Genomic DNA, 14289 nt, shown 5'->3' with positions numbered 1-14289 from the left:
CATTTTTCCTTTTGAGCTTGAAGTCAAAGTGCACTTTCTTACCAGCTACAGAAACGAGGAAGGAGGCATCCATGATGTCAATCCCCAGTGTTCTGGCTCTGGCCACCAGGTGAAAAGTAGGGATGAAATATGCCAACTGACTGAGGAGAAAAGACCAGGTAAATATGTAGAAGAAAGGATTTTTTAAAAGGGAGAGGTCACAGAGTTTTTGTTTATAGCTCCATGAAATAGCCTCTTTCTCATAACTGTCCCTGTTAGGCTCGTTGTTGAACTCTCTGTTTTGTGAGACTGTTAAACTTGTACCAGGTTGTCCGGCCTTTTGCAGAGCACTGTCCCTGATGGTGGCTTCTTGTGTCTCATTGCAGGATGACGTTTCTGTCGCACCCACTGCCCCTGGATTACTTGCAGCTAAGCTGCTGCCTTTATTTTTAATATCAGAATTGTTCTTGCTTTTTATATGGATGGGTCTTAGGAGCATACTGGAAGGCACCAAATTCAGTGTGATCCCTGCAAGTAGTATAAGAGCACCTAAATGGGGGAGAGAAAGTGAGAAGTTAGGTTAAAAATGGCCCCTCTCATTTGACAATACTCTGTGTTCTTAGGCTCAGAAGGGGCCCCACCACAAATATATTCAGTCACAGTGCAGTGATTCCTGAAAACACTACTTTGTCCCCTAAATTTAACTGAAGTATCTAAATCTGTTGACTTCATTTTTAGCCCTACACACCACTGTATCCTTGTGAAAACAGGGCGTCCTTTGAAAATAGAAAACCAGAAAGCTGCACCAGGAGATGATGTGGAAGGAGAGAGTGTTATTTGTGCGAGAGGAAGAAAGAATAGTTTTTTGGGGGAGCGTGGGGGGGTGGATATTTGAAGTGTTAGAAAATTACGGTGTGTTTTAAATAGGGATTTAAGATATCCTGAAGTGAGGATATAGATTTAAGGATAGAAAATACAGAATTCTAGAGTTAGATGATGAGAGTCATTCGGAAACTGCCTTAGGAGAGGGGCCAGCCTTTCATCTCATGCCATTTTTAATTTCCTTGAAAGAAGACAGATGCCAGTCTTGCCTTGGAAGCTGAGTAGTTGCTTGGTTTCAGCGTGGTCTGACCAAAGCTGTGGGTTGTGTGTGGTGCTTTCAGAGATGGAATTGGCTGTAGATTCTGCTGTCCTGTCTTACGGATTTGCCAGCTGGTTCTGTTTACCATGAAACCACTGGTAGTTTTTCACTTGGGAAAGGAAAGCATCAACTGTAAGGCTCTGTAGGTAGAAACAGGTTTGTATATATTCCTATATATGTACATGTACATATACATATATTTTTCCAGTAATTTAAGATTATTTTAATCCGAATGTTTTAGGTCAGGCACAAAGAAAATCGTGGAGTGAATGGTTTTCATTTCTGAAAAATTTATAGCTGATGGTATATAAAAGATTTAGGAACATAATGCTCTGTTTACGCCCTTCTTTTTCTCGGTCTATTTTAGTGAGTCAGATGGATGAGGTATTTTTTAATGTGGAATTTTTTCTTAAGAGAATATTTGAAAAGTGAGTGCTTTAGCAGTAGAAGAGGAGGAGGGAATCCGTGTGTCCCCAGGAGTATCACTTTCCCTGCAAGGTGTTCTGCCAGCTTCACAGAGTGGCCTCCATCCCCTCAGACCTGAACCGTGTGAAGTCTGAGTTGCTGGGGTGGTCCGTGGCGAAGCCTGCAAGTAGTTCAACATGCCTTCTGCTGTGTTCTCCAGGGAAGGGGAGGCACAGGTTTATGCTACTTTAGAAATCCTGCTTATTTCTTCCTTGGCTCAAAAAGTCTTCACTTCCACTCATTAGAGGGAAAGAGCTGAACATACCTTGTGGAGTTGATGGTTCAGACACAGAATGACTTACCTGTCCAGTCATATAGATCTATCAGGACTTTTGTGAAAGGTGCTATTAGAAACGTCAGTCCCATCCCAGAACGGGCAATAGCTGTAGAAAGAGCTAATCGTTTCTCGAAGTATTTGATAGTTACCACAGCAGCTGCTTGGTACAAGAAAGCAGAACCCAAACCTAAAAAGAAAAACAGTAGCTTGGAATCACATGAAGTGGCTTGGTACCAGATGAGATATTCTCCTGGAACTGAGATAACTTAAGTAGGCCTTTTGGGCCCATGGACAAGACAGTAAAAGGGAAGGTTCCTAGTTCCATCTTTTACAGTCTTATTTTTATCGTGAACTCACCAGGTAAAAGTCCCATAGTCACACAAAGAAAGGGAATGTTAGTAGCCCAGCTGCTGATCAGATATCCACCAGTAACAAGGAAAACCCCAAGAATGGAGGCAGTCTTCTCTCCAATTATGTCACAAGTAATGGCAACCAGGGGACCTCAGAAAAAGGAAGAAAGGCAAGTACAGGTAAATACGCTCTGGCATTTCTTATCTTCTGATGTGCAATTTAAATGAGCAACTGAAGGAAAACAAGAGGACTTGACTTTGGAATATTGTATAGCCTTTAGAAAGGTGTCTGTATTGGGTTTCATAATATTCCCAGGCCCACACTATTGTGCTTTTTGGAAAAAGAGTTGTTTGTTTTAAAGAGGATTGTAAATAAGCAGTTTTGATAAAACCACAAAACGAGGGGCGCCTGGCTGGCTCAGTCAGAAAAACCCGTGACTCAATCTCAGGGTCATGAGTTCGAGCCCCACGTTGGTGTACAGATTACTTAAATAAGTAAAACCTTAAAAAAAAAAAAAAAACCCACAAAATGAGATTGCACCTAGTTACCTTTGACTAGAACAAAGTTTGATCATTAATCTACCCTATCATGTTTTAGCCCCAAATAGAAGCAAAGGAAGAGGAATTGGTTTTCTGTGTTGTTTTGAATATGCTTAGATGTTGGGCTTAAGAACCTTGTGGTCTGATTTCCCAGAGAGACTGGCTCACTGAACCCGTGTTCAGGCACTGTGAAAGAAACAAGGTGTGAGAAATTGAATCATGGACTTAAATAGTTGGATTCTTAAGCTCTTTTTGAACCCTATTTCTTCTGATTTTGTCAAATCAAGTAGAGGCTAAACACTTCAAGTCTAACTTTTCTCAGCTTTACCTATTAATGAATCTGAGTTTTAGCAACGCTTCAGTCTTAAATGACTGACAGATGAATCTTCTTGGGATTGCCCTTTGTGGTGCTTTTCCTTAGACAGCAAGCTTATTGCCAGCTTTATACCTGCAGAAAAACGAAGTGATGACATGATGGATCCAATCCAACCAGTTTGCTCTGAGGTGCTTTCAAATTCTTCTTGGAAAACCACAAAGAAAATTGCAAACGTCTTGACCATCGCCATCACAAACATGTTTACCTAAATCAAAGCAGACCAAAGAGTCCAAGTCAGGTGGTGAGTGAGCCATTACAGAGAAGTTTTACAGCTGCTCGTTCTTATGACCCTGCCCCCCCGGCCCCAGGTCACCGGTATTTACCAGTTTGTTGGTTCCACGTTATACATTTTGTATTTTGTGGGGCGGCCATCCTCTTGGAGTGTCTAGGTACTTGACACAAAAGCATCTCCTTTAATCCTCATTCCAAGGCTATGGAATCAATGTTTTTTTTGGAAAGTAAGGTTTAGAGAGATTGAAAGTCACTCAAGATGGGGGTGCCAGAGGTGAGATTTGAACCCAGATAGACTGACTCCAGACCAGTCACTGTACTGTTCTGTTCGAATCGCATCCCTTAAAGACAGCTAATTGCATTTAACTCTTGTGAGAGAAGCACGTTGGTCCAAAAGATGAATTGTTCCCATCGGTTCTTAGATTAGCTTTGCTTTAACTTTGCTCTTAAACTGAGTGCCCTTCCTCACTTGATATATAAATAGGGAGGCCATATATCGTCCAAATGGAAATACTTGAGGGCAGAAAGGAACACTATTAATTTATGCCAGAACAGCAAGGGTAAACAGGTTAGAGGGTCAGCTTATGGTTGGTTATGTGCCCCATCCTTTTCTTTTGTCCCAACTAACCCTCCTTGCCAGCACCACCATTCTCCCTTCCACTAGGAGGAATATCCCTTTTGAGGTCACGTTTCTTTCTGTGGCATATTAACATTTGTTTCTTAGAATTCCCATTACCCTGGGGGCAGTGAAGAGCAGGGGTCAGCAGGGGGAACCTGAAGGGAGGCCACCGGGCCAGGGTCTGTAGGCACTTAGCCCGGGAGCTGCGTGCACTCGCTGTCTCCAGGCGCTTTCAAGCTTCCCCTTTTTTTTTCGGTGGCCTTAGCTTTCCAAGGCCACTTTCTCCGCTTTCAACCTGGCCACGCTTCGCTGACCAGCCACAGACCTGGGGCTTCCTTTCACCCATTCCACTTTCTCTGTATTACCCCCCTGTTGTTCACTCATGTCACTCTGTACCTGGTCTGTAGACAATCATTCACTTGAGGTTTAAGTTACCACCCACGTATTCATAGTGTCATGGTTACAAGTACTGTTCTGTGGTCAGCGTGTCTTGGCCTGAATCCTGGCTCCATATCCTATGAGAGGTGTGACCTTGGGCAAACACTTCACAGAAGTTAAGCTTTCTTTTTTGTGAAGTGAAGATAAAGGAAATGTTACACTTATAGAACTGAAGATTGAGAAAATTCAGGTAAAGGATAGCACTTAATACTCAGACTGTTAACTGTGATTTTGTTACCTCACGTAACCATTCTGCTTTCTCAAGAGCTTCAGACTCGTTTGTATAACCACCATATCTAACTCAGGTCAACCCATCCAAAATTACTCTTCTTTCCCTTATCCCACACCTAGTCTTTTCATTTCTCCTTTCATTGGGACCATCCACTTGCTCACCCAAGTCAGAGCCTCTCTTTCCCTCAGCCCCCACGTGCTACATAACCAACAGCTTCCTCCTCAGCCCCCTTCATTTGATTCTTGTTTCAAACTAGTATTAGTCCTTGTCTGGAGTAAGGGACTAAGAACCAGTGGTGCTCCGAGGTTGCAAACGTTGGGCGTGGCGAGAAGGGGGTCCCTTAATGTACTTTTCCCATTTTGATTTGATAGTAGCAACAAAATTGTCCTTATTCAGAGTGAACAATGCCACGGACACCTGGGCTCTACGTTCACAAGTGAAAAAGACATTTTATCAGGCCCTTGTTCAGGCAATTTATAATCCTCCTATTCCTCAGAGTTGCTTCTATCAGGAAATGAAGCTAGAGAGCATAGCAAACCACAGGCGGCCCCCACTTGTTTTTCTCAGTTCGGAATGCAGAGTGGTGATTGCAGCCTCTCATGAGCAAGGGACACCACAATGAGGCATCATCATTCTGTAAAATTTCCTTCCCTTTTTTCTGTGGACATGGTTCCATGCTGGTGTCTAGACAGTGCTGTCCTCTCCTTTCTTAGCCACCTGAATTTGGCTAGCTTCTTGTGTTCCCTTCCCCCCCCACCCCAGTTTAGGACCTTTCCTCTCTGGTCTGTCCTTGATGTCTGGGCATAGCAGCAGTGAGTGGATAGGACTTGTCTGTGATAAGTGGGTCTGTGCTTTCCACTGTGTGTCAAGAAAGCCAAGGACACAGCCTTTGCATCAGCTCTGCCTCCCTCCCTTAACTTGTAACCTTCCAACTTTGTTTCTATTTTGACTCCGATATCAAAACTCTTTTTCTCAAGATCTGAATTTTCCCTTAGTTATCCAAGCAGACTAGGTACATCTATATTCTGCTACTTCATTACTTCATCCTGGCTTTCAACTAAGGTAGGTGGGTTTCAGTCCTGTTCCAGAGTCCACCTCAGACATTGTAAATGGGCTCGCCCAAAAATAAAAGCCCCTAGAAGTTCTCCTGTGGCTGACCCAGCCCCCTTATTTTCTTAAATATCTTTAAGTATAAAGTATCTTTTTTTTTAAAGACAGCTTTTTCTTTTTTTTTTTTTAAAGATTTTATTTGTTTATTTAACAGAGAGAGACACAGAGAGAGGGGGAACACAAGCAGGGGGAGTGGGAGAGGGAGAAGCAGACTTCCAGCTGAGCAGGGAGCCCAATGCAGGGCTCGATCCCAGGACCCTGGGATCATGATCTGAGCCGAAGGCAGATGCTTAACGACTGACCCACCCAGGTGCCCCTAAGTATAAAGTATCTTTAAGAGCACCCCAGACACACACACACACACACAAACACTCATACACAGTAAGAGCTCCCTCACCAGATCACTCATTAGAATATTGTCTTGGGAAAGGGGGCTGGATCAGCCAAAGGGGCCCCTTTTGAATAGAGAGCATCAGGCTTGGTCAGAAATGATTGGGTAATTGTTGTTTAACAACAACTTCCTTCTACTCTGGGTCTCTCTCTCTTATCACCCCAGCTCTTCCTTCCTGGACTACACAAACTAGAGAACAGTCTATCAGGTTATCTCTGCCTCCTCACATCCTACCATTGACTGTAGGGACGCTCAGCAAGGCTACCAGAAGCTTCCTTGTTGCTGAACAAACCTTGTGGTCAGTTCTGGCATTTCACCTCGAGGCAGCATCTGTTCATCGCCCTTAGCTCCTGGACATTTCTGCCTTTGCTTCTGTGATGCTGCATCCCTGCATCTCCCACTGCTTCTTAGTTTCCTCCGTGGGCTACTCGCCGCCCAACCCCTAACATCAGTTTTCTCCAGGCTTCTGCTGAGTTGCTCTTCTCCCCATCCCTGGCGATTTTCCCCATCCAGCCCTTTGGTTCGAGCCAACCAATGTATGCCGATGACGCACAGATTTCAGTACGAGATCCTGTGCTCCACCTGTGCGTGGGCTGCTGAACACATTTCTGCTTACATCACAGGTCCCACGGTCCCTGCCCAGGATTAAGCTATCCAAGCATCTTCAGATGTTCTTCCCTTCTTCTTGTGTCCTCCAACTCAGTGAGTGATGCATTATCCTCCAAGTTGCCCAAGCCAACAACCCAGGACTCCTTGACTCCCTTTTGCCCTAATACTCTGTTCCTGTCCAAATCTTATAGGTCCATCTCCTCCCTATTGCACGGACCTGTATTTTCTCCATCCTCACTGCTATTGCTTTAATTTAGGGCCTTTTTTGCTCACCTGGATTATCACAACACCCAACCAGTGGATCTCCATGCTTCCAGGCCATCCCCTGCCAATCATCATCCACCCTGCAGGCAGAGCTATTCTCCTGAAATGCACATCTGATCCCATCCTTTCCCCTGCTTGCTTTTTTTCATTAGCTCCTCAGCCTCAAGATAAAAACCAGTGTTTTAAACATGCCCCTACAAGGCCCCTACCCATCTCCAATCTCATCATAATCACTTGCTTTATTCATAAGTGTGTCCATCAGTCAGTTCATCCCTCCATCCATCCTACCCATCCACCAACAGGTATTTATTGAATGCCTACGATGTCCCAGGCTGTTTACTATGAGGAGCTGGTCTTACAATGGTGAGCAAATGGTGGTGAGACATGGTACCTGCCATCATGGGACACTCAGTCCAGTGAGACAGACGGAATACAGAAAAAAACAACAAAACTCATGCAAATATATAGTTACAAAGTGTGGTAAGTTAGAATGAGTCCTTTTTAAAAAACTTACTCTTTGGAGATGCCTGGGTGGCTCAGTCAGTTAAGTGTCTGCCTTTGGCTCAGGTCATGATCCCAGGGTCCTGGGATCAAGCCCCGCATTGAGCCCCTGGGATCAAGCCCCGTAGCCTGCTTCTCCCTCTCCCCTGCTTATGCTCTCTCTTTCTGTCAAATAAATAAAATTAAAAAAAATAATAATAAACTTGGGGTGCCTGGGTGGCTCAGATGGTTAAGCGTCTGCCTTCGGCTCAGGTCATGATTCCAGGGTCCTGGGATCAAGCCCCACGTCGGGCTCCTGGCTTAGCGTGGAGCCTGCTTCTCCCTCTCCCTCTGCCTCCCCCCTGCTCATGCTCGCTCTCTCTCTGTATCTCTGTGTCTCAAATGAATAAATAAAATCTTAAAAATAAATAAACTTTTACTCTTTTTAAAGATTTTATTTTTAAGTAATCTCTACACACAACATGGGGCTCAAACACACAACCCCATAATCAAGAGTCACATGCTTCACCAACTGAGCCAGCCAGGCGTCCCAAGAATGAGCTCTCTTTTTTTTCTTTTAAAGTAGAGCACTCCCAGGGCGCCTGGGTGGCTCAGTTGGTTAAGCGACTGCCTTCGGCTCAGGTCATGATCCTGGAGTCCCGGGATCGAGTCCCGCATCGGGCTCCCTGCTCAGCGGGGAGTCTGCTTCTCCCTCTGCCCCTTCCCCCTCTCATGTGCTCTCTCTCATTCTCTCTCTCTCAAATAAATAAATAAAATCTTTAAAAAAAAAAAAAGTAGAGCACTCCCAAAGAACATTTTGTTACTGGATATTTCTTTTTTCTTTTCTTTCTTTTTTTAAATTCTTAATAATTGTTGAACAAGGGGCCATGCATTTTTATTTTGCACTGGATCCTGCAAATGATGTAGTCACCCTGCCTGGAGGTTAGGGCTGTTACCACCCCTCTTCTCTGAGGGTGAAGCTGGCCTTGAGAGATTCAATCACTTGTCAGGGGTCCACTGCTACATGACAGAACCAAGATGAGCCCTTGAGTGACTTAAACTTCATCCCTGTTTCTTCAGGGTTCTGGCTTCTCCTTCCTCGCTCATTTTCCTCTCCCATGCACTTGATTTTTTAAACTCTACTGAAGAGCCTTTCTGTACCACTTATTTATTTATTTATTTATTTATTTATTTATTTATTTATTTATTTATTTATAAAGATTTTATTTGAGAGAGAGAGAGAATGAGAGACAGAGAGCATGAGAGGGAGGAGGGTCAGAGGGAGAAGCAGACTCCCCGCCAAGCAGGGAGCCCGATGCGGGACTCGACCCCGGGACTCCAGGATCATGACCTGAGCCGAAGGCAGTCGCTTAACCAACTGAGCCACCCAGGCGCCCTGTACCACTTATTTATTAACTGGTTAAAACATAATTATTAGGCTGATAATCTGAAAAGAACATTTTATAATAGGCCACAGGATAGACTATAGAACTATTCTGTCCAATACAGTAGCCTGTACATGTGGCTGTTTGAATTTTAATATTAAATGAATTTCAATGTCGTTTTAATCAAGTTGGGGGCTAATTCTCATTTAGTGTAATTTTAATTAAGTTGGGTGCTACATCAAAATACACTGGGGCTTCCTTTTTCAAATTAAGCGTGCATGGTTGTATATGGAGGGACACTGGGGTCCCAGGGTGTGAGGTCAGGACTAGGGGAAGGGGTATGGAGTTCACACTTGACTTGAATGTGCCCCTGAGGGTGTTTGTATGAATATATTGCACATTCCAGCACCTTGTTTTGTTTTGTTGTTTCACTAAATTACAATGTTTCAGCCCCGCCACCCCCCATAATGTAGTTTCTCAGTTGCACTAGCCACATGCTCCAGGATTTTTTTCACTCATCTTTTTAGAAACTCATCTATTGTAGAAAAATATACTCGTAACTCATGCAGACAGAAAACCATAATCCTGTAAGTATCCCCATATCCACTGCAATCACTTAGCTGGAGTTAATTGTTAACACTTGAGGACTCAGTATATTCTTTTGTGCTTTCATCAGCAGTGTCGCACCCAGAAAAGTGGAACACTGAACATTGTTTAATAATCTGGCTATTAGGGGCGCCTGGGTGGCTCAGTCAAGCGTCTGCCTTCGGCTCAGGTCATGATCTCAGGGTCCTGGGATCGAGTCCCACATCGGGCTCCCTGCTCGGCAGGAAGCCTGCTTCTCCCTCTCCCACTCCCCCTGCTTGTGTTCCCGCTCTCGCTGTCTCTCTGTCAAATAAATAAATAAAATCTTTAAAAAAAAATAATAATCTGGCTATTAGGCAGTCTTTCTTACCAGTAACTACAATGGCCAAATCACTTCTCTCCCCAGAGGAGAATGTTGGAAAAGTAAGGCTCATTACTGGGGAGAAAGGCGGGAGATCTGGAGACCCTCACCAGCGATGCTAGCTCTGCAAAGCCCGTGATTTGGGGAGGTGGCCCAAAGTCTGGGAGGGCTCTCAGACTTAGGACATCCTTAGCTTCCTTATTAGTAACATTTCTGGGAGAAAAAAAAAAGTGAGTATACATTCTTTGGTCAGGAAGCTAATGTTTAACAAATAGTCCTCCAGTTAGGTTTGTGTTACATAAATCCTGCCTGAGGACCTGGGCCACTACTTTCCCGTCCTCTGTCACTAGGGAGGAGGAGGTATGATGTTTTCCCATTGTCCCCAGTTATGGAGCTCTTGCATCACATTGTGGACTGCAGGATTATTAGTAGTCACCAAGACCCGCAGTCCCATCTTTGTGAGCTTCTTACTGTAGGGCGGAGCAGGGGAGGAAGACAAGAGGGATAGGGTGTCTTCCTGAGTCCATCTCAAAGTTCACTGATCTGGGAACACTTATGCGGAATGTGGAGCTGGTGCTACTGTTACAGACTTGTTTGGGGCACAGCTGGGATGGGACTCACCAGTATTCTAGAATGGCCATGCTGACATTTCACATCACCACTGTCTCACAACAACCTTAAGAGCCTCTAGGAGGATGAGGGAAAGAAGCTAATTAGGAAATGGAGTGCCCAGTCCAGTTGCTTACAGATGGAGAAAAATCAGTCTCCAGTTTCAGAATCCACATACTTCTCTCCCTTTCCAGGCATATCAGAAATGCACACTGGGCCTAATTCTAGCATAAGTTACAGTTGTGAGGCTGGGTTGGAAAGTGGACAGTAGGCAGAACAGAGAGAAAATGTCCCCATCCCCTCTCCCTAGGAGAGAGGGAGGTTGCTGCCATGCGTATGCTGGGCTGAGCTAGGAACCCACCCAACAGCACTTTTTAGCACCTCCCACTGCTACTTCTGGGGTGCTTAAATGTATGATTATCTATGCATCCTAATTGCCATGCAGCCAGGGTGGAGCTGCTGCTGGTGGCTGGAACATTCTGTAGGTTTTGGGACGGCAGTGAGGAGGGGGCTGGAGGGAAACACTTTGTCTTTCACTCAAGGACATTTTCAACTTTCTTCCGAGTTCAGGATGGGCCATTGACTTTGGCAACTGTTGGCAGTTCCTGGCTTTGCTCTGAGCCTTTCTCCAGAGGAGCTCTCTTTTGGGCAGTAGAAAAGGGGAAAGTAAATTCTTACCAGGAAGAAATGAAATACAATCATCCATCCCCAACCTCCGTCCAGGGCTTTAGTGTAAGGTCGGGCCTTCCCTGCCCTCTGCATCATGATGGTTGGTCTCTGTGACAATACCAAGACAGTTGGTTGATTCAGTTGACAAACTGATCTAAACTTTTAAACTTTATTTTTCTCTGTGGTATATAACCCTTTGTAATTTTTTTTTAGCCCACCCCTTTAAAAATGGATGATTTCCTCATTTCTAAATTGTTTACAGGCTCTGATCTCAACCTCAAAAATGCAAGCAGGGCTTTGTACCATCTTGGGGGACTTTTCTGAAGGCCTGCTGCCTAGCTTCACCTGGCAAGTCCAGATGGCTTTGACAGTTATCCTGGGGTATGTCCGTAGTTACGTATAAAGTCAGCCTGACTATGTCTCCCTATCCTTGTTTATTCCATACTCACAATCCAGGCAGAACCATGGGAAAGGTGAGAAAAAGCTAATGAAAAGCCATGATTCGAGGGACATCAAAGCCATCACAGAGATCTGAATGGCATCTGAAAGATGAGCACTCCGTTTATTTCAGGCAGGAATTGCAAAGGAATTAACTACAAAGCCTGACCTCACTGTAAGGTGGCCACTCTTAGCACTGGCCTCCGTGGCCTAGGTCTGCAAGCCACATCCTAGGGGAAGTTGTGCATCACCCTCTGGTTCTCTGGGTGAGCTCCTGACTTTAGAGAAACAAGGAGGGGAGGAGGAGCCTCGGGTTTAGGAATTCCCTTTACAAAGCAATTGCTAAAATGAAAATATTCTAAGGGACTAACTAAATAGATGTGACAATAAAAATGCCATGACTGCTCCTCGACTGAATTCTGGACCAGGAAACAAGTCGTAAAGGATTTTAGGAGATCACTTGGGGAAATCTGAATTCTGGACTTTCTAGTAGACCATGCGGTCGTGGTCTTGTGGTTCTGCTAGGAGCATGTTCTTGGTCTCGGGAGCGGCGTGCTAGCAAGCACTCAGGAGCGAGGTATCATAGAACCTATTTTCTCACAAGTGGTTCAGTAAAAAAAAAAATAAAAAAAAAAATAGAGAAATAGCAAAGAGAAATGTAAATGTCCGGAAGAAAGCATGCGGCATTCTTTATTTCCCTCCGTTAGGTTGGCAGGCAGGCTGTTGCTTCCCGGACAGGGCAGGCTGTCTGGTGAGCAGGCCAGGTGAGGGAGGTGGGGGGCTGGGGGAAGATGCCGGTCATTCAAAACATTGCAGAAAACCAACCCAACACACCGTCCCGTCTTTATTTTACCTTTGATGTGGTCTTCAGCAAAGGAATCCTTCACCAATGAGGCAATCTGGGAAGAAAAAGTATAGGATTGTCGACAAAGTTACTCCTTTTTTTAAGGCATTTCATTCAGCTGCACTGTGAACACAAGCGAGCATTCTAAGTCCGTGCGGTTGGAGTCAATGTGGTCACTCCTGCCAGTGGACTTTAACTTCCTGAGGGGTGGAGGAAACACTGTGATTTGACATCCTCCCAGGCCCTCCCTCCACCCATCCAGACTCAGAAAGTAGAATTTTTCACCATAGGCTCAGAAGCAAGCATCAGAGTAAACCAAGTAGAAAATCCTTTTGGGAACTATGGTTAAATTAATTCAACAAGGAAGCCCTTACACAGAGGTGGCTCTAAGGCCCAGGGTGGTTCCTGCAAGCAAACCCAAATCTAAGCCCAGTCAATGCCACAAAGGTACCAAATGAAAATGGTAAAGACAACTCATCACAAGGAACTAGGCTTCAAACTATATCAACAACTTCCTTGCTGGGGCGCCGGGCTGGCTCAGTCAGGAGAGCACGTGACTCTTGATCTCAGAGTCCTGAGTTCCAGGCCCATGGCAGGCATAGGGCCTACCGAAAATCAATAAATAAACTATCTTAAAAAACAACAACAACACCACCAAAAACTTCCTTGCTTTAATTACACCTTTTTCTCTGTGAAAGTCTCTCCCTGAGCTCCTGTCGATGGAGTGCTGCTAAATCCTTCTGACCTGACACTGCCTGATTTGAATAGATTTTTCCTCAAATAAACTCTTAACCTATTTATTTAATATGCTTCAGTTTATCTTTTAACAGTTCTGGTATCAGAAGAGGGAACAAAGGAAGGAGACCTCTGACCACCCCCTCCCCCAAGAGCAATGAGCAAGGGACGCAGGTCCCCACCCAGCCCCCGCAGCTTGAGACTTTCTTGGGCCTCTACAGGCTCATGGGCAAGTCCCTCTTAGGTCCTAGCTCCACAGCGTTTGTATTCCACACTGTTGGACTTCATTCAAGCATTTCTCTTTAGGGACTGGGTCCAGAAACTGACTGGGTTCAACTTAAAACACTGGCCTGGGTCTGGGGGCAGACTAGGACCAACTTAAACTGGGCTGGGCCCAGTGTGAGGCCTCAGCTGAATAAAATATTGTGTTAAAGCTGAACAAGCAGGTTAACCTTACCAAAGATAATCTTCAATGCCAGTGGCCACAGTGGAGGATTTTTAATTTAGGTGAATGTATCCATTTATGCGGTTCCCTTGAGAAAAAAAGGGTCTTAGCCAAACACTCACATTAAAAGGTGGGGGAAAATCATTTTTCCTCCTCTGCAATTTCTGGTGACCAGAATGAGACCTCCTGGGACACCCCACTCACTCCAGAGCCTGCAGACGGGATCCTGAGAAAACCGGCAGAAGCCCGCAAAGGGTGAGCACTCCTACCAAAGTTAGCTCTCCTGGATCTCTGTCTGTGGTGCCTGGGCGAGAGAGGAAGTAAACTTCATGCTGTTCATTCCTTTCCAAATTCAGATTGACAAGCGAAAACCATTTGAGAATTAGATCTTTGAATTGTGGCTCATGAATTTCTGTTTGGGTGCCCACTGGTTATCAATCCTTTTTTTCCTGGAGACAGCTATTGCTTTCCCCTTTGTCTCATTTTGTGTCATGAGAACGTGGCTTGGCTTTTCTGCCTGTCGGGACACATAGGTTATTAGTTCTTGCAAGTGCAGGCAGCTCAACGGTAGGGTTGGAGGCCCTAAAACTATGGCTGGACAGAAATATGGGTTGCATCCCCATATGCAGCTAGTGTCCTCCCCAGCCATGCTCAGCCATCAGGGGGATTGTCGAAGTCTCCTTTTGGGTTCTCTTTGGGAGTAACTGAGGGTCTCG

The 14289-nt window shown here is 44.9% G+C and overlaps 1 protein-coding gene across 1 annotated transcript in view; it reads right to left on the bottom strand.

The window, feature by feature from the left end:
- The window catches only part of SLC16A4 (solute carrier family 16 member 4), a 32750-nt gene that overhangs the window by 15530 nt on the left and 2931 nt on the right, over nucleotides 1-14289 (bottom strand). The window contains exons 2-7 of the mRNA XM_064588691.1: nucleotides 12403-12448; nucleotides 11121-11219; nucleotides 3201-3333; nucleotides 2220-2363; nucleotides 1888-2049; nucleotides 43-528 (exon numbers count right to left, since the gene is read on the bottom strand). Of these exons, the coding sequence (XP_064444761.1) occupies nucleotides 43-528; nucleotides 1888-2049; nucleotides 2220-2363; nucleotides 3201-3333; nucleotides 11121-11207 (1012 nt within the window). The 5' untranslated portion in view covers nucleotides 11208-11219; nucleotides 12403-12448. The remainder of the gene's footprint in view (nucleotides 1-42; nucleotides 529-1887; nucleotides 2050-2219; nucleotides 2364-3200; nucleotides 3334-11120; nucleotides 11220-12402; nucleotides 12449-14289) is intronic.

Source organism: Mirounga angustirostris, unplaced genomic scaffold, assembly GCF_029215605.1.
Source record: "Mirounga angustirostris isolate CCGP_5_RB_7025 unplaced genomic scaffold, mMirAng1.0.hap1 SCAF_4, whole genome shotgun sequence".
In the NCBI taxonomy this organism is placed as follows: domain Eukaryota; kingdom Metazoa; phylum Chordata; class Mammalia; order Carnivora; family Phocidae; genus Mirounga; species Mirounga angustirostris.
The sequence above is the reverse complement of the archived record's forward strand: the minus strand, read 5'-3'. Positions and strand labels throughout refer to the sequence as shown.